The sequence below is a fragment of the Spodoptera frugiperda genome, chromosome 16 (assembly GCF_023101765.2).
Source record: "Spodoptera frugiperda isolate SF20-4 chromosome 16, AGI-APGP_CSIRO_Sfru_2.0, whole genome shotgun sequence".
NCBI classification, from domain to species: Eukaryota; Metazoa; Arthropoda; class Insecta; order Lepidoptera; family Noctuidae; genus Spodoptera; species Spodoptera frugiperda.
Genome location: NC_064227.1, coordinates 2,924,552 through 2,944,442, shown reverse-complemented (window position 1 = coordinate 2,944,442; position 19,891 = coordinate 2,924,552). Strand labels below are relative to the sequence as shown.

Sequence of the window (19,891 nt, the reverse complement as noted above, 5' to 3'; positions counted from 1 at the left end):
GGGTTTACCGGGGCTCCGGCTTCAAAAGCAGGAGTAGGAACGTGGTGGTTTTTAGTCAGTAAGAGTTTGACACTCCCTCTCGCCTCGCCCAAGGCGGAAGAAGACATTGGATGATTTTACCCCCTCAAAAAAATAACTGGTACTTTGTCGTTGGTAGCTACCGGTTACCTTTTACGTTGTCCGCAGCTCCGGATTGTGAAGAATTCTGGATTTATAATTTCTAATTAAAAAAAAAAGTTTGATATGATCTATAAAAATGGGAATATGTAAATGTGTATGCGCGGTTGGAGCGTTGGCTGCTGCACAACGTATAACGAGTTCGATTATCGAATAACGCACGGGGCTCTTTTTGTGGTTCACAAATCGTTGTTTCGGGTCTGGGTGTGATGTGTATATGAACTTGTATGTACACGATACAGAAAAACCAGGTACGAGGTACCTAAAGTTTTATGAAAAAAAAAAAACAAAGAGACTGGTGTCGCTGCGAAGTGTCACGTCTCTGGCCATGGAATCTCCATAATGTAATTCTTAGAAGCGGGTATCTTAAACCCGGATCACCACGACACTTGATTAACACATTAAAGTCAAATTATGTACCTATCTGATAGATAGGTCTTTATAATCTTATTTTTTATCTTAAGTACCTACTTGCTTTCAAGTTTTTGACATTACAAGTAGTTAGGTACCTTCCTATTTTTCAATTGGTACAGTCAACATACAAATTGTGATATATCGTTGACTAAAATTAAACAAAAAAATATATATTCTCTGCTTAGATATAATTCTGATTTGAAGACTATAGGTAGTTTAAATAACGTACAATTTCACAAACACAGACATGACACCTAGACCCGAAGTTAGAATTTGTGAATCACACAAAGAGTTGCTCCGTGCGGGAATCGAACCCGCTACCCATTGCTCAGCCACCGCGTCAACCACACAGTCTATTTATGTATCGGGAAATAGAGCCTCCAGTAACTTCACAACGCTACGCGACGTGAAACACTTAAACTTAAACAATATACAATAACAAATATTTTCCTAATACCGATTTAAAAATGAAAATTCCCTCACTTTCAACGCTGACTGTCCTTTAACTGTCTTTGTCAGCATTTCTACTGCGCATGTGCGAAGTGAAGTGGCTGTTTCTCGTCTCGGGTTCAGTACACCCACAGTCTCTTACGCGTTAGCTGACTCTAATCTTATTACGAAATGAGGTAAGGCGATTTCAGTACTTATTCCAAAGCTTGTAAGTCGGATTATCCTATGAAGTAATGCTTGGTTATAGGCGAGTCTTTTTGTATTGTTTTTAAAGTTATTTTTCATAGTGCGTGGTCGTGTTTTTGTAGTGGAGTGTACTAAGTTCTTAGTTCTTGTTTAAGTTCCTTTTAAGTGTTAATAAAATCATTGGTTTGTGTCATTTCAAATATGTAGTCCTAGTTACAGGTAAATCTATTGCAATATTTAGGTTTTTAATCCAAGCTTCCTCCTTTTGTCCATTTTATTTTTATGTATTTACTCCTGTAGAATATTCTTATATCCTTCCACGCTTATCCCCTTTGTAATTTGTCATATTATTGGTATGTGTCCTTAAATAAGCGCCATCGAAAAAAGCTTGAGCAATCAGCCGCAAAAAAAAGATTCTTTATAGTTTTCCAAAGGCAATATTAATGTAGAACTTACTAGTAAGTGATCAATAGGTTAGCGGGTTTACCGGGGCTTCGGGTCGAAAAGCAGGAGAAGGAACGGGGTGGTTTTTAGTCAGTAAGAGTCTGACACTCCCTTTCGCCTTGCCCAAGGCGGGAGAAGTCATTGGATGATTTGCCCCCCAAAAAAAAAAAAAAAGTGATCAATAGGTACCTAAAGTAAACTCATAATTATTAAGGATACAGTACCTTAGTATGAGTTTGTTTTACGTTTAAAGTAATCAAAACGAGAGCGCGTTCGCCGCTCTATACCCTTAGTATGGGTACTGATTGGCCGGTTCGAATAAACAAAGCAATCAGAGTGCGGAGCGCGCTGTCGTTTCGTTTGTCAACTTAATTAAAAAATCTTCAATTTAATTTACCTTTTCCATTTTTTAAGTCAGCTAGTATACCCAAAACCTTCTCTTAAGTCTGAAAAATACTATGCTGAAAACCGCATCAAAATCGATTCAGTCAAACGCGAGATAATCACGCACAAACAAACATAAATTCAGATGTAACAGTCGAGAAAAAATAAAATACAATGATCTATCATTTTCCGTCATTACGAATTAGTTTTTTCCATTCCAAAATAACGATTGTCATTCTTAACAAAACGCTTAAAAACCGTTAATGGCATTTTTTTATCAATTAACAATTAGTAAATAGATAATGTTAGGTATATTTAAATAGATATATTCTTTATGTAACTTCATATAGGTATGTATATGACATTTGCGCAATAATTGTAATCATCGCGCAATATTTAAAAAAACTTGGTTTTATAAAGGTATAACCTTGGATTATGATAAGCAACTCTTTAGTTTATTATATAACTAATTCCATGTACATAGGTATTTATTTTACATGTGTCGGGAAATTTTGTGTACCTGAAGCAAATTGAAACATCAAAAGGGCAATACTGATTTACTGTGAAATTATATATTTTATGGTATAAGCCGGTAAACGAGCAGACGGATCACCTGATTGTAAGCAATCGTCGTCGCCCATGGACACCCGAAACACCAGAGGCGTTAAAAGTGCGTTGCTGGCCTTTTCGGGTTAGGAATTTATGGGTTGTCAAATTCAATGTTTAGATCTAAATTTGACCTGTATGTTTCTGTCTGTGATTATCTTGCGAATAACTGAACTAATCTATTTGTCAGATTAAATTATTGTGAAACGAAGACATTGAAATTGGTTCTTAGAAATGAGAAACAAAAAATGTAATTAGATGTACACAAAGCCTTTGTATGTTCCAATAGCAAATTCGTTTACAATAAAAACTAATCGAGGTTAAATAAACAGTTAAAAATATGTTTTTCCAATTGTTCCAGGTGTTAATCGTCGCATGGCTATCAAGCGGCAAGATGTCGGGCATGACGGGAGCGAGCATGCTGCGTACGCGCAGGAAAGATGTCAACGTCAAACCAAATCGAAAGTGAGTGAGATAGATACATATCACAACACCCAATCGCTAAGGGAAAGTCATGATGGACAAACAAACGTAGAAATCTATTAAATTAGATAGAATTATTTTTCAGTTAAAAGTGTCCTTAGCCAATGACTTTCACGAACACCCTCATCATCATTGACAACGCATGTCTCCATGGCAGTAGCTTCTTAACCTTCAGCCATCCATGTCATGACGTCACCCGTTTATAGTGCACATTCAGAAAACTTCAGTGAAGTTCTTATAGCCTAGCCGAGTAGTATGCGAACTGCTAGGGAGTGGAACTCCTTGCCGGAGTCTGTGTTTCCTGATGGGTATAACCTGGGTGTCTTCAAAGCCCGAGTGAATAGGTTGCTTATGGGTAGACGTGCTCCATCGTGGGTCGCATCATTACTTCATATACCATCAGGTGAGATAACGGCCAAACGTCGACCTATTAAATGTAAAACAAAAAAGTAGACCAATCAGCTAAGTCCAATTCAATTGCACCCGAGAAGGAATCTAGTCAGGAATTTCTTATGATTTTCAGCTCTAAATTGGCTATCCAGGTTAGGCAGTTGAGCAGTACAACAACTGTATACATTTTATGTGGGATGGAAAATCCCAATTCAGTTCCTTTGGTTACCAAGAAAGGAGATTAGCAAACTCTTACTTAAAAGAAGTCCCGTTTTCCACGACACCGGACTGCAGAAAACCAGGTTCAAGAATACCAAGGCCAATGGTTAGGTAGACCAAAGCAAAATTCCAGTGGCTAACTCTCATCAACTTAGACAGACAAAAGGTGTGTGGGGCGTATCCAGGCATGGAACTGAGAAGGGTAGCTGGTACGTTCTGGCTTCGCTTGGCAGAAGACCGCGTCTTGTGGAGACTGAAGAAGTCCTTGACCAGGCCCAAAGAGTTACAAGATGAGGACGATAGGTAACAAGGTGTCTATTTTATGTGCACTGTAAATGGCGTAAGGAATGTCTGTGGCACCCTCAAAGCTGGACAGCACTCCGTTTTGATTTCTTCTCAATTTATTTTGGTCTTTTGCTGGACATCATTATGTAATACTTCTTAACTCTGACCTTGACAAATCATCTGAAACTGCGGACTACTTAGCGGATTTACCGGGGCTCTGGCTTGAAAAGCAGGAATAGGAACTGGATGGTTTTTAGTCAGAAAGAGTCTGACACTCTCTCTCTCTCGACCCGACCAAGGCGAGAGAAGTCATTGGATGACCTTGACAAATCATATTTGATTGATTATTATGTTATCGGCTAATTTTTTGACGAGGAACTCGACTAGTTTCAAGCCATGCTAGAGGCTCATATTCATGAGCAGCATTACGCGACACACGACGCGGCGATTGTCGCACTGCTACTCAGTAGCAGTGCGACAATCACCGCGTCGTGTGAAACGGCATGGCTTGAAACTAGTCGAGTTCCTCGTCAAAACATTACGTGAGTAAGCCGATAACATAATAATTAATTTAGTATGTCTCACGAAAGTTACAATAAAATCATGTTTGATTGATTATGTTGATAGTCTTTTTGCTGTAACTCACTCTCGCTAGGCTCTTGTCTACTTAACTGGGTAATTTCTGCAGTGACCTTCAAATTAAAAGTCCTAAAGCATTGCTTAAGGGTATCGCCTAATATGGGATATACTTCGTCCATACTATTTTTACAGAGTGAATAAATATTTTCCTTTTTAACAACTCACATAGCGTAATGTTGGCTACGCGACGCGATACTCATGTTTATGAGTCCCGGTGTAACCTGAAACTGGTAAAGCTTTTCTCGAATACTCCATCTTTACACTGGATTTAATTTACTATGTCTCACGATAATGTCGAAAAAACTACTCACAATTTTTTAATGTCATTTCACGTCACCCACGAGAGCGATGAGCATGATAAAGTATTTCTTACAGTTTTATCATCCAATGATGTTCTAAATCATCACTTATATGCGTAATCATAGGGCACAGAAATGCTTGGTCACAACAGACAGCAGCTCTTAGATCGGATTGACGTCACACAAGTCATACGGTAGCGAAAACTATAATCCAAATAATGATTGTAATGATAAGCAAAAACAGTTATTATTATACTAGCTACACCCGCGCGGTGTTGCCCGCTTCTCGGCTCCTATTGACCGTAGTGTGATGTTTTATAGTCTATATGTCAATCTCCATATTTTCAATTATTTTCTATAAAAAATCACGTAAATTCGTTGTTCTACGTTTATAATACGAGCATGAATATACAATCATCCAACGATTTCCCTCGCTTTGGGCGAGCTGCGGAATGTCAGACTCTTACTGACTAAAAACCACCATGTCCTACTCTTCTTCGTAGAGCCGGAGCCCCGGTAAACCCATTATGTAGTCCGGTTCCGGAGCTGTCTCCGGAAATACGAATATGGATGTAGGTATGTTTATACGGAATTTTTTCTTGACAATAATATGCATTAGGTGTTGCATATTAGGTTTTCCATAATGCCAAATATCCAGGTCCATTAGAGGCGGAATAAACCTAAAGACCGCCCTAGGTAAACACCTCATACGTGCCCCTAACATTTTTTGACGCCGTCATCACTTTACTACTTTATGTTGGTAAAGGGGGAGATAAAGGTGCGTCTTGCGGCGACGTAACACTGTAGCCTGGCGGCCTAGCCTTAGAGATAAAACATCTCTGCAGATCCTCATAGATTTTTGCTAGTGATTAGATCACGATCTATAACCAATGACACCTTTACCACGACTAAACTCTGATGTCCAGCAAAAGACATTTAAAGTACCTATCGGTCTTTGTTCCAGAATCTTCATTTTGTACAGAGTACGGAGTGCCAGTTTGTTTTACGTTAACGCGATTGACACGTTTATGACGTTCGGCGCTCTGATTGGCCCGCTTCATTTAACCAACCAATCAGAGAACGAATGAAGGGTGGTCGCGTCAGCGTAAAATACCTCAAACTGTAATAGGCCTCAGCACCAAATTTCTTATTTCACTGCCGCAATCGCATCATTCGCTTACATTAAACCTTTTATTTGACCTTAGAATCCTCAAAAAAATTCCCCTATTGCATGGACAGCTCAGATTAAACCTAGGACAGATCATGTAGTCATTTCACATCATTCCCAAAAGCATAGCAAACATGATCATTTATCTTCATATTAAATCAATCGTTTATTTTGATTAAATTTTTTGAATAGTTTAGTAAAATTGTTGAGCAATGACTCTTCGACTCTTTGACTGTCTTTTCTTCACTTACTAGATGGCGCCACTGCTGCGTAAAGTCTCGTTAGTCACTGTAAATTACTAATTTGTTGGTCATACATGATCTGATCGAAAAATCTAAATTCACATTTGCCCTCAGGTTGGACCGGAAATCCTCCCGGGGCATGCTGTACGAAAACGAAGAGCTGCGCCTACGCACTATAAATATCAACGCCGAAGTTGAAAGAGGTAATGTTGTATATCTATTTCTGGAGATTATTGGAAAGGTTAGGCTTACCTAACCTATCCAAAAATCTTATCACCATCAAGCTTTCGGATGACCATCAGAAATAAATGACTAGCAAGATCAACTCTTATTAAAGCACACCACATCTCTCTTGCTAACGAAACACCAGAGGCGTTACAAGTACGTTGCCGACCTTTGGGGTTAGGCATTTAAGGGTTTTTAGAAAATTGGGGATTGGGAAGCAGGAACCAGGATATTTCGCTGCAGTCTCCAACCCGCTTGCCATCCATGTTCTTCTCGATGAGGCGCAAATTCCAGTAGCAGATTTTATCGAGCTGTTGATGATGATGGTGATGACATACATGTAACCTTCAGGTCAGTCGGACATCAAGAAGCTGAAACGTGAGAACGAGCAGCTGAAGCGGGAGATATCAGCTCTTCGATACGAGTACGATCGTCTGGACAGCATGCTGCGAGACCGGAGGTCTTCGCCGGAACACTCGGACGTACGTAAATACCTTTATTGTTATAGCAATTTCAACGTCACATCTCTTATCCCCGAAAGGGTAGGTAGAGGTGCACATTACAGCACGTAATTCCGCTATACAATGTACACCCACTTCACTATTTGCATGGGGGTGAGCCTATTGCTATATACTACTACTACTGAGAAATTTTTGACAAACCGAAAAAAATGTAATAAGTACCTACTTTGCCCGACCTGGGAATCGAACGCAAAGACGCCTTGTTGCCCTGGCGACCACTCGACCAACGAGGCAGTCAATAACGTAGAATTAAACACGTTTATTCTCGATTAAGAAGATTTAATTCTAGTCTACAAGCCCGATTATCTAACAAGCGATTTCAAGTCTGTAATTCTCATCGAAGTTGTCTTTTGTTTCTATAAAAGACGTTGCCCCACACTAGAAATCTTTCCATATAACAAAACATAGCTGAGCTGAGTCCATTTCCACCAGTGCTAAGTTGTGTGTACCAATGGATATGATTGGTGGAAGCCAATCGCATCCACAGTAACGAGACATAGCACATCTCTAGTGGAAGAGAACCCTAATCCTATCAATTCTAAAAAAGACTAATGATTGTTGATCTTACCATATCTGATGTCATATCTGACTCATATAATTATGATAAATACCAACTGCAGTTAAATATTCCGATTTTTTGTGAAAACAAGATACAATGATTCACAAAATAACTCACCCATAAATCTCTAATAACAAAGACTCATGGAACATGATATCAGTATATTTATTAACTTCAATAAAAGCGTACAAAACAACATTAGTTTGTAATCTGTAAAGGACTTGGGTTAAATACATCTTGGAACGGATTCCATCCACTATACGATTCACATACTTCTATACACAGGTAGTCTCTACCTAGCATTTGGGCTTGGATTCGTAGAGGAGCCATCAGCATCGTCAAACCTTCCCCAGTCATGTCAGCCTCAATAAACAAACTGTATAAATTAACGCATTTCTGTATAAAAACAACTATATTGGCTGTTGTTACATCTTCTCTGTTAGCCACTCTCTCACGTTCCCGAATATGAACATTTTCCAAACTAGGACATTTACATAGAATCGAAAAAACTTTATTGTAATCTATATCATCTGATATTAACATGAAATTCTTCAACTTTGCCAAGTGAATCGCTCTTGACAGAAACTTTGTGTAGTCACGTATCATTTCATTCTCGATATACACGTCTAGTGTCACCAATTTGGGACAGACAGTGAACAGATTGACGAAGAAATCTCTCCTGAGCAATATATTGTTTATACTTAAAAACGTCAAGCGGTGTGTTACCTCAGACTTCCATGATAAGCTAATTGGCATTCGACCCCTCATTATCTCGCCATCGAGTCGACAGAAATCCGTTAATGTTACTTTTTCTGGCAAGTCGCTGATCTTTTTCTCAAAATTCACGCAATGGTCAATACAAAACCAGGAACTAGGTGCGTTTGTGAGCTGCATTCTTGTCTGGTTGTGCATACAAACGTATGTGGGGAAGTAATCTTTTAATTCCAAAAGCACTTTATCAAAGAATTTCTTATCAAATTTCGTCGTTGCTTTGTTCCAAGCTTTAAAGACCACATAGCCACCCATCGTAAAATTTGGAGGCAAATCAGGACTAACTGTCACCTCAACGCCGGTACAGCAAATCGTAAATAAGTTTATGAAGATAGGTGAAACGTAAATATCAATTTTCGTTAAATGCCTAATGCAAATATATTCAAGTTGACTGAATGTTAATCTTGACACACCTTCTAGTTGCTTCGACAATCTGTGTGGAGAGGCCAGGACGTTGAGCTGGTAAGTGAGTTGATTGAAATTAGGTTCAATTTCATAACGATCATTGATACTAAGCAATAGATCTCCTACGTCTGCGTAAACATCACTCATATTACCAGACCCTGATATTGTAACTTTCAATTTCTTTATCATCGGTAGTCCTTTTAGAAATAGGAGAGGGCATGCTGTAACAATGTATTCGAAGACGACTAAATGGACGGCCTCAAACTGCCTTTCTTTGAACGTGTTTCGACATCTTACTTTGTTGCTATCATTCCTATAGCTACTTGGACATCTGAAGAAGTTGATGCCAATGTTTTTAACTTTCGCTGGACATACTTCTTCTATGTCTGTTAAGTAGATGTTGGTGAAAGTTATGTCCAGGGACTTTAGATTAACGAATCTGTGTATATGTGGTTTCAAGTTCTGCACTGTTAAGTCTTGGACTCCGCTTAAATTTAGGTTTCGTATGTACTCTGCAAGGTCTAGGAATAGTTTCTCATTCAGCGTCTTCACCGTTGCTAAGGTGCTTCGTGAAAGAACTATGTTAGTCAAGAAACAGCATCCCAAAGCAAAGTATTCTTTAATTTGATCCGAACAGTTGTACACATTAATTTTAGTCTTAGTATCTAAATAGTTGAATATTGTTACACCGATTTCAACGGGGAATTCTAAAAAGTTCATTGTTAAGTTTCTGTTATAATTTAATGAATTAGAATGAAGAATATTATTTATTAAAAATTTCCATTATAAAATATTGATTGCCGAAATATTGATTAATGATGACATTGACGTTTTTAAAGCCGTGAGTACAATTAGAGCATTGCTATGAGCAATCCAAATAGTTCTCATTACGAAATTATATTTCTTCTGGTCGTTGTATTAACTGCACATTACAACATCAGGTTTCTTAACGAGTTGAGTAGCAGCTAAATGGAAGCTCAGGCTTTTCACTTCAGAGCAATCTAATAAGAAAATCGAATGATATCAATCTGAGGACTTAGTACGAGTTTACTTTACGTTGAACAAGAGCGCGTTCGCACTCTGATTGGTTAGTTCATTTGCACCGACCAATCAGAGCGCCGAACGCACTATCATTTCGTTTTCATTCAACGTAAAGCTAACTCATACTAAGGGGTACGGTATCATCAGCAGTCAGAAGCTGAATCCAAACCTAGTTAGTCGAGTCGTTCTGTGATAATCAATGTATCACCCCCCTTTCTTCCTAGTTATGTTATGAGTATCATGTAATTGGGGCATTTTTGATCACCAAATGGCACTAGTGTCTCGTTCTTTGTCCAATGGGGCATTAGCTAGTATCACACCATTGGACGTCCAATATTTGACGGCTGCTGTGATTGGTCAAAAATACCTTGTGCTACATTTGCGTCAAATGGTGAGCAAAACGACAGCCCCGTTAAGGTTGAGCCAATTATCATACACTGAACACTACTGACTGCATGGTTGGCTGGGCAATTGGCCATGCAACGTATAGCGGGTTCGATTCCCGCACGGAACAACTTTTTATGTAATCCACAAATTATTGTTCCGGTTCTGGGTGTCATGTGAATGTGAACTTGTATGTGTCACAGGAGAAAATCCTAGTGTGGGGCAACGTTTAAAAAAAACTAAATTCTAGCCTCTTTATCACCTAATACTGAGATTTTTTTCCAAATACTCAATACTTTGTCCAACTACAATCAAAACTTTTGGTCGACAATCAAAATGATTTTTAATGTGGAGTAAATAAAGCACATTATCGGTTGGCAGGACAGCGTGTCAGTTTGCAGCGTGTGTCCAGACTGTGCTAGCGTGGACGGGTCTGGCAGAGCAGTCGCCTTCCATGACCTGAGCGTGGTGCCTGAAGAAGCGGAGCAGGATAAGGTATGTTCTAAAATAAATCTTATTACTAATGTGATTAAATGCGAAAATTGAATGTTTGTTACCCAATCACGCCAAAACTGCTGAAGGGATCGGGATACTATCATTAGAACTTGAGACGGGATATTTACCATAGAATAGAATAGAATAGTCATTTATTTCTGAGTATATGGTATACATCGAGATTTTAATATAATATAAATATGTTTATTTATGTCTATGAGTATATGTTTATTTATGTCTATGAGTTTCCGATATTTCGGCGTTATTGCAAGCGCTATCATAACGGATCGGGATATATGGAAATGTGGTAAATTATCCTCTGAAATTACACATAGGCTTTCCTTTCATTCTACATGAACGCAGTCGACGTTGCTGGCAGAAGCTAGTATTTTATAAACGTCAAAATTTTGCACGGAAATCATCAAATAGTTTGACGTGGTCGTAGGCTATTAGGGTGCTTTTGCACCAGAGATGTGTTATGTAGCTATGCTACGAAGATGTAATAGCTAAACTGTGAAACTGTGTGACCGTTTCCACTGATACTAAGCTATGTAGCTGTGCGAGGAAGATGTGCAGCTCGAGTATGCGATCTATCAATAGCAGGAAAGCGATCCATAGCGCATCCAAAGCACCACCATACAAAAAAAACATAGCTTAACTGAGTCCGTTTCTACCAGTTATAAGCTAGGTGTACCAATGAATATAATTAGTGGAAGCTAAACGCATCGACAACGTAGCATAGCACATCTCTGGTGGAAAAGCACGCTTAGGCTATTGATCAGTTTCCGTGAGCCGTAACAGCTTGACGGCTGTAAGACGGGACTAAAATAGACGTCTGACAAATCGTTCCCTGAAACCATTCTGCATATGCATTCTTAAGCTAATTAGTCATGATTTTAGCCATATGGAAATTTGTGCTAGGAAGAGAATATAAATACATCCATAAATAGGTTACATAAACAACATTTATATCTTCAAAAATTGCACACTAACGCACACATTAATACATTGACAACGCAACGCAATTTTCAGGCAAAATGAGGCTAATTAGCCACATTTTGCCATTTGCTAAGCGCTTATAACCTATTTAGACCGTTATAACTTATAATAATATCATTGATAAGTAAACGCCGCTTATCTCTAAGCTACTGGTTCGTATATTATTATAATCAATTGCTGTTTCTTCCGTCTTTTCTTTTCTTCTTATAGTCACTTGACTGGCCCACTAATAACCCTCCAAAGTTGAGTCTAGTCCTGTAAAGCAAAATTGTAGGATAATCTATTATACAATGTGATAGGGGCGAGACTTCTAACCCGTTAAGGCTGAGTACTACATCTAATTTTATCGACAAAAAAAAATAATATGGGGATCGAACCCCTAATTGAAAATATTGAAAAATAGTGATTTTTTCGGTAAAAATAATTCACAAATGATTTTTTTTCTCACCAAAACATTATCAAACATATGAAAAAAGTAATGAATTAGTTAGCCAAGGTTATTAGCTACCGTTTGTTGTTTTTTTTTTGTTTCTACGACGCATACAACCTTTGATATCAAAAAAAGTAAAAAAAAAAATTAAAATAGCCATAACTTTTAGGGGGAGGGGATTCGACCCCTTCGACCCCCGACTTTTGTCGATAAAATTAGATGTAGTACTCAGCCTTAACGGGTTAGAAGTCTCGCCCCTATCACATTGTATAAAAATAAGTCGGGTTTTCCTTCCTGACGCTATAACTCCAGAACGCATGAACCGATTTCCACGGTTTTGCATTTGTTGGAAAGGTATCGGGCTCCGTGAGGTTTATAGCAAAGAAAAGTTCGCTGAGTTTGCTAGTCATTTATAAATACTCACGACCTGGCAGTCATCAACACCGCACATTTATCTTCTTTTTAAGAAATCCAGTTTATCATGGTCTCGTTTTGTATGATCTTTCCATGTACCCAACAATCAGTTCATTCTGGTTATGTATCTTATTGACTAAAACCATCCCGTTCATACTCCTGCTTTTCGAGCCGGAACCCCATTAACCTGCTAGGCAGTAAGCTGCTCTGGCGCTCAAAGCAGAAAAAGGAATAAGGTGTCTTTTAGTCAGTAAGAGCAGACTCTTAAAGAGTTTCAGAACACTCTCTCGCTTCATCCAACGCGGAAGAAGACTTTGGATGATCCCCCCCCCCTCTCTCAAAAAAGGGATCAGGAGCTCTTAGGCTACAAGACGGTACGGAACAAATATTTTTACTTTATAGATAGGAAATGAGTCAAGGCCGGCCAAGAATTTCATGTGTAAGAAAATTTTCTACGTTATGTTGTTTTATAAATAAACCCAGTAGCGTGTGGACCGGCGCGTGCGCCGCTTGGCGTCCCGTGATTTTTGCAAGTGACAGTTACAGTTGTTTGTGTAATGAAGGTACCTTATTACCTATATATTATTATTTTTATTTAATATTATTGTAAAAATACTGGGTGAATGTTAAATGGTGATTTACCTAAGTAGATATTTATTTTGTGGTGAATATTTTTAGTAGCTACCTAGTGTGATTTATGGTTTGAACTTGAACAGACTTTGGACATTAGTGTTGTGTTTATTTTTAATACTGAGTACATTGTGTTTCTCTGACAAATTTTTGAAAGCGTTTATAGTTTCTTTTACTTGATTCTTCTTCTAAAATTTACAAAATACCAAATTAACTAAAGATTCGGTATTTTCATTTGGATTCAAAGAGTAAAAAATGGAGCTACAATTTGGAACGAACACCTAGCTTCACTGATAGACAGACTGACAGACTATTTATTTGTTGACGTTTCAAAAGTACCTGATAATGGTTTAATGGATAAATGCTTTTGACTTATTAAAAAAAACTCCATTAAAATCTGAAGGTCTACTTTAATGCAACGAAAAACTAAGCTTCGTTAGAAACTTCGCAGACTTCATACTACAATTCAATTTATTGCGAACTTTTGTGAACAAAAATAAACGAAGATAAATAAATAGGTTTAGATTTGAAATTAAACATAAAACGTTATACAGTGAAACCTCGTTAAGTGAGACATCAAGGGACCTTCAAATTGGTATCACTTATAGAGTATTCCACTAACCCAGTGTCTCAGATAACCATGTATAAATAAACATTTGTCTCATTTACAGAGGGTTCCATTAATGGAGGTGAACATACGGGTTATTTCACATAAAGAGGTGTGATTCTTAAATAAAACAATGTGTTATGTGCACATTATAAATGAATGCACATTATAAATAATAAGTAAATTAACAAACAAAACGATGTTGTTTCAGTTACTGAGGTTAATGCATTAAAATTCACTTGCTGTCTCAGTTATAGAGGTAACTAAGATGATAAATCGAAATAACGAATCCCAGATAAAGAGGGTTGTTTGTCCCACTAATAGAGGTAATTCAGTCCCAATGGGTAGGGACCTCAGTATGAGTTCCATTTGTGGAGGTTTCTCACTTATCCAGGTCCCACTTAACCAAGTTTCACTGTATTAAGTAATTTTATTAGTAAATGAATAAAACCTACGGCCGAAGATTAAATGAAACTTTGCATTCGAGAACTGGACTACTACTGTTGTGTATTTTCAAAGATCTAAGCACACAAAGGGACAGACTTGAAGCTACATTGTTTTATACTAGATAGTGATATACCTAAGTGAATTTATTCCATTCATAGAAAACAGATCACACCAATCGCTCTGACTACATTAATCAAAAGAGTCTGGCGTGTGTATTACAGCAATAGTCATCAATTTTAAAGCATGTTCAACCAAGAATAGCCCTCTTGAACCAATGTCTGGCCATCCAGACTCCGTGCTATCACAGTTATGGCATATCATTCGAATAATATTACATACACATATACCTACTAATATTTTATAGAAAAAAGATAGGTATCTTGTTTGTTTAGTTTTTTTATGGGATTAGCCTGCAAATGAGCAATCCTGATGGTAGTAATCAGCGACGCCCATGAACACTCGAAAGTCGAAACACTAAAAAAATTAGAAGTGCGTTGACGGCCTTTTGTGGGTTTTGGAGGATTGGTGATTTGGGGATTGGAGGGTAATTAGGCGGTTGAGGCTTCGGGCAACCTCAGTCAGCGACACGTGAAGCATTATTTCACGTCAGATTTTCGGTGAGGCCGTGGTATCGTCAGGATCGAGCCGGCCCAGTCGTGCCGAAGCATGGCTCTCCTAAACTTTACTTTGTTTGTTTATTTGTTTTGTTTTGAATAAGCTCCATTTCTATGGGATTCTCAAATAATTGAAGCAATCGAAACAATGTAACCAAGAATTGTATTATGAATCTGATTGAAAAGAGTAACCTATGGAGTTTATTACTCGTTCTTCTCCATAGGAATGTACACTTTTGAACGAACAAATAGCTTCACTAGTAGGACTGATGGACAGACAGACGTTATTAAAATGATTCTATTTGCTTTGACGTTCAAAAGTGCCTTCCTGGTCTATGTGAAATGAAAGAACTTTTGACTTTGACTTTGATTGTTTTAGAAAGTTCTTTCACCACTGATGAGCTTTGGTACTTCTTAGAGAATAACATAGAATAGGTACTTTTGAAGGTTTTTTAGGTCCAGTTATTGTGGAATATCTGGTTTTGTATACCTATAAAGCACTAGATACTCCAACGTTGTTGCTTGGCTGAGTGTACCTAAAAAATTCGTGTTAAGATTCATATATTCATATTGTAATTGGTTTGAGAATCATTTGCATTGAGTTGAGCTTTAAATGCTAATCGTGTGTGGTCCGTTTGTTTCGTCTTCTTCAATTTTAGTTGTGATTTCCGAATCGAATGTACCGTGTGTGTTATCTTTACGATGCTACTAGCTTTTGCCAGCAGATTCACCCGCGTTTTCCTGGATAAAAATTACCATTCAATCTTAATCTATCTCTATACCAAATTACATATGTATATCCAAATCCGTCTAGTAGTTTTTGCAAAAGACTATTAAACAATCTATTTTTTGTGTTGGAGAGCCCATTTATCATGGAAAGCTGTAGAATATCGCACTACTATCAATGGAAGCCTAGCAGTAGGCGACACTAGTAGCCAATGACCTAATAACCACAAGATCTATGGAGATATATAATAAAATAAATATACTGGAATTTATCTCTAATTGACGTCCCACATCTAAAAATCAAATTAGTTAAAATGGATAGTGTTCATAAACAAAGTTTACGAGTTTGCGACAGATTGGGTGGGTGACGGGAATCAGGTCATGAATGAGTATTTCTGAACAGATGCGACCACAGACCTTGATGGCACGTCTCAGGGTTGATTTATAAATAAAACTAACTGTTTTTATTGTTTACATACTTATTTACTTCTAAATATTTGTTGTTTAATCCATTTTTGGTAGAAAAATTGCTTGGCATTTGGTTTTTTACGCATGGGAGAAGAATGCTTACGTTATTAGGCCGCTTTTTAGTCTTAATCCACCTCTACCTCGATGCAATCCTTTGTACAACAACTATGCACTTAATGGTAATTGGTTCTAAAGCTTGAACCCATTAGTTTACACTGATATGTTATCTACCTGCTTAACTTAGACATGATCCATATAACGATGGAATAATTATATTTGTAGTAGTAATGACATCCACAACACAAAATATCTCTTGGACTTGGAATTGTTAATCTAAAATCTTGATTTGTTAAACTGGCGTACCTCGGACTCTTATACTCTCTTCTTAGTCGTTTGCCTCACAGCTGAGGATCGTGACTCCCTCTGATTTTGACTAGATGTCACCACTTACTTACGTAGTTCCGTTGCATGATGCATTGCAACTCTCGGTCTCTTTCCCTCTACTTTGCCGGTCATTATTACTCCTAGACTAGTAAAAATCGTGGCCTGAACAGAATGATAAAATTAGGTTTCCTAAAAATATGTTCTATCTAGGAGCTATCTAGTTTGTAGCTCATCTTGACGTGACGGCAATAAAACTTTAAAAGAAATGTCTGCAAATTGAGTGTGATGGGAAACTAGGTCTCGAACTCACCCGTCTCTCTGGCGATTCAGTGTTTGTTTTGGCGCAAATCCGTAACAGTTTTAAACAGTTTTTCTAAACATGACGAGCTAAAGTTTCGTTGTTTTCATACAACATGTTAATGTTTTTACAGAAAATATAAACTACTATTTAAAACTAGGAATATTCTTATGATTTATCTGTTAACCTTCCAGAGCGGCGCTGAGTCACCATGCACATGCGATGAATGCCAACAAGAAGCGCCTCGCAAGATATCGAACACAATGAAATCGGCACAAATGACGCAAAATACGAACAAAACGCAGCCAAATATAGCGGACAATGGCCACGAGCGGGTGGTGGACGTCCTGGTGCACGACGCGCCGCCCGAGGTACCCAGGTTCTTCCAATCCGTTACCTCTCCCCCCTACCACGTCGCAAGCCCCCCGCCACCAGGTTTCGTCGTTGCCCCCTACCAACCTCCCCGATTCCACACCGGAGGGAACGTCGAAGACCTCCTAGGAGAAGTCCAGGCGTCGCCCACTATACAGACCACGTACATACAGCAGAACTCTGTGTTCATGTGCAACACGAGACGGATAACGCAGAAATGCTGTTGCCAGAAAAAGGAACCAGTAGGGCTACCGATCACAAGCGTGCAGATCTCAGGAGTACCTGTTGTCGATGAACAGGAGCCGCCAAAGAAATATGTTACTGAGAAAAATATAGAACTAACTTACGACTATCCTCGAGCAACGCCTATTCCAAGCAGTCCCAGTCCTAAATCTGGTGACGAAGTACAAACTACGACTACAGAAGTAGCCAGTACTGTAGTTTTCGTTGAAAGAAGAATACCAGTGAAGCCAAAGAAATTCGACTTCTTCTCTCGATCTCGATCTGCTCCTGTTGGTGAAAACGAGGAGCCAATATACGCAACAGTGAACAAACTACCAAAGAGACTTCGCAGAATGGAACTCGCCAATCTAGAGAAAGAAGTAGCATACAAAACTGGTGAGCCTGACTCTTCTACTCGCACAGAACTAACGCTGAAAACCGATTCAGAATCTCAAGTTCCACCACCAGACGACGACACAAGTAGATCTGACAGAGAAAAATCAACAGCTCCCCAAAGACCCGACTCACCAAAAATGAAAAAACGTAAAAGGTTCTCTTTGACTTTTAAGAAGAGAGAAAGAAAAAGAAGGGACAAGAAGAAGGATCTGAAGAATGGAGCTACAAAGAACGGAGGGCCTGTAGAGAGTGACAATGAGAGGCTGATTGAGGGAGAGGTCCAGGATATGGGGAAGCATAAACACTGCGTCAGGCATAGACCGAGGAATACGTTGTCATCTTCAAGTTCAGGCCCGCGGTACAAGCGGGACAGTTATCAGGTAAAATGTATTTTAAGAACGAGATTTTTGATTTCATTAGTTACCGCATCTTTCTTAAACTGGTATTTAACAAAGTCTTAAAGACAAACCTGGTGGTCTTTAGTCTTTATAAAGGTTCATCATTTTGATTCAATCAAGTTTTATGCATTTTAGTTCACATCTATTCTATGAAATTATTTGATCTGTTTATGATCTAGTTGGTGAGACATGTTCTATTCTCTTCTAGAACCTCATCAATTAGGTCTACATTGAGATAAACAATTGCTAACTCCTTTTTTGTCCTCAGGAGATGACGACATCGCATTCGGAGCATGAGAGAACCAACAGCGTATGTTCCTCGGTAAACTCCCTTACGTCTGCGTGTACGCACAAGTCTAGAAAGCTGTCAGCACCTGTGAATGATGGATCTATACCCTGGTGTGGATGCTGGGGAGCCGGGTGCGTATAGAAATCACTCTACCAGGGGCCTTAGTCTGCTATTACAATTGTGTCAGAATGGTCGATCATTGAGCAGTGCAAAAGAGACGGAGCTATGTAGGTTGTATAGCTCCTTCCCTCTCGCACTGCTAAATTATCGACCATTCTTATTTTGAGACTAAGGCCCCAGGTGTCAAAGATTCACTGCGAAATGTGAAGCAGCAGTAGGTACTAGATGACTGGAAATGGAATCTATTTCTCACTTCCCAAACTGATGATTAATTTCTTTTATTTTTTGATTCATGTCTTTGACATGCTTTGGCCTTTGCTAACCCTGGTCAATACTCGTACGCCGTACATTTACTTATATATTTTTTTATCAAATAGATGAAAAAAGCAGAGATGCTTAATGTTTTAGCCCAAAATAATATTAAGGAAGTGCCCTGAATGGTAAAGGGTTCGTGTCGGTAGTGGTATTCGCGATCAGTCAACGAGTCTATCCTGATTAAGGGTTGGTTCATATCTGACGGAGCATGGGTCGCGTATTGTGGGCCACGTAATGCCAGACAGTACAGTTAAAAATATAGAAAAACTGTTGACCGTTCACACTCCACCGATGATACTTTAGTGCGATCGATGATACGCTCGACGTATTTTACGTCAGATATAAACCGACCCTTAAAAACACAAAAATATAATAGAAACAATATGGTAAACACCTAAAATTGTCACAGAAATTAATCTTTGTGGCAGGCATTGAACGTCATTTGACACAAAAAAAAAATATTACAGAATGTAATTATAAAATATATTTATTAGAAAACCCATAATATTAGCATAAATTAATACTTATAATTATGATAAGGTAGTACCTATATTGTTAATGAAATCCACATGTATGTACATAATGTAAAACTGTGATTCACTATAGTGCTATGACGTAAGCATGTACGTATGTTGAATGGTAATACAAATTTTATATGAAACTGTCGTTTTATTTATATATTTTATAGATCCGGTAGGATGTCGCTTTTCCTATGTGAGTCCTTTTAGGGAAGGTAGCGTGGGTGGTCTAGTCAATGTGTGAGGTCTAAACTGGTAAGTAGGTATAAAATATTTATTTATTTATATCTACATATCGTCCCGTATATTATCCAAATAGTCTAAAGAGCTTAGTATGAGTTTGGTTTACGTTTAACGAGATTGAAACGACAGCGTGTTCGGTGGTCTGGTTGGCCGGCTCGAATAAACCAACCATCAACGCGTCGAACGTGCTCTTCTTTCGATTACTTCAAACGTA

General features: G+C 38.4%; 2 protein-coding genes across 3 annotated transcripts in view; one reads left to right on the top strand and one right to left on the bottom strand.

Annotated features, from left to right (window-relative positions):
* Positions 1-19,577, top strand: part of LOC118280623 (uncharacterized) — a 66,550-nt gene extending 46,973 nt beyond the window's left edge. The window contains exons 1-7 of one of the 2 annotated variants that reach the window (XM_035600841.2): positions 1,198-1,217; positions 3,023-3,126; positions 6,501-6,589; positions 6,963-7,093; positions 10,674-10,787; positions 16,999-18,174; positions 18,461-19,577. In XM_035600841.2, the coding sequence (XP_035456734.2) occupies positions 3,056-3,126; positions 6,501-6,589; positions 6,963-7,093; positions 10,674-10,787; positions 16,999-18,174; positions 18,461-18,622 (1,743 nt within the window). In that variant the 5' untranslated portion in view covers positions 1,198-1,217; positions 3,023-3,055 and the 3' untranslated portion in view covers positions 18,623-19,577. Of the gene's footprint in view, positions 1-1,197; positions 1,218-3,022; positions 3,127-6,500; positions 6,590-6,962; positions 7,094-10,673; positions 10,788-16,998; positions 18,175-18,460 lie in introns of those variants that run through there. The other variant, XM_035600840.2, reaches the window with a different exon arrangement.
* LOC118280625 (uncharacterized) lies at positions 7,838-9,666 on the bottom strand. The gene has a single exon (XM_035600842.2). The coding sequence runs from the start codon at positions 9,585-9,587 to the stop codon at positions 7,890-7,892; it is 1,698 nt and encodes a 565-aa protein (XP_035456735.2). The 5' UTR covers positions 9,588-9,666; the 3' UTR covers positions 7,838-7,889.
* Positions 19,578-19,891: the final 314 nt, after the last annotated feature.

Bases quoted from the DNA above. Each gene is read 5' to 3' on its own strand.
- LOC118280625 (XM_035600842.2), bottom strand. From the start codon at position 9,587: ATGAACTTTTTAGAATTCCCCGTTGAAATCGGTGTAACAATATTCAAC.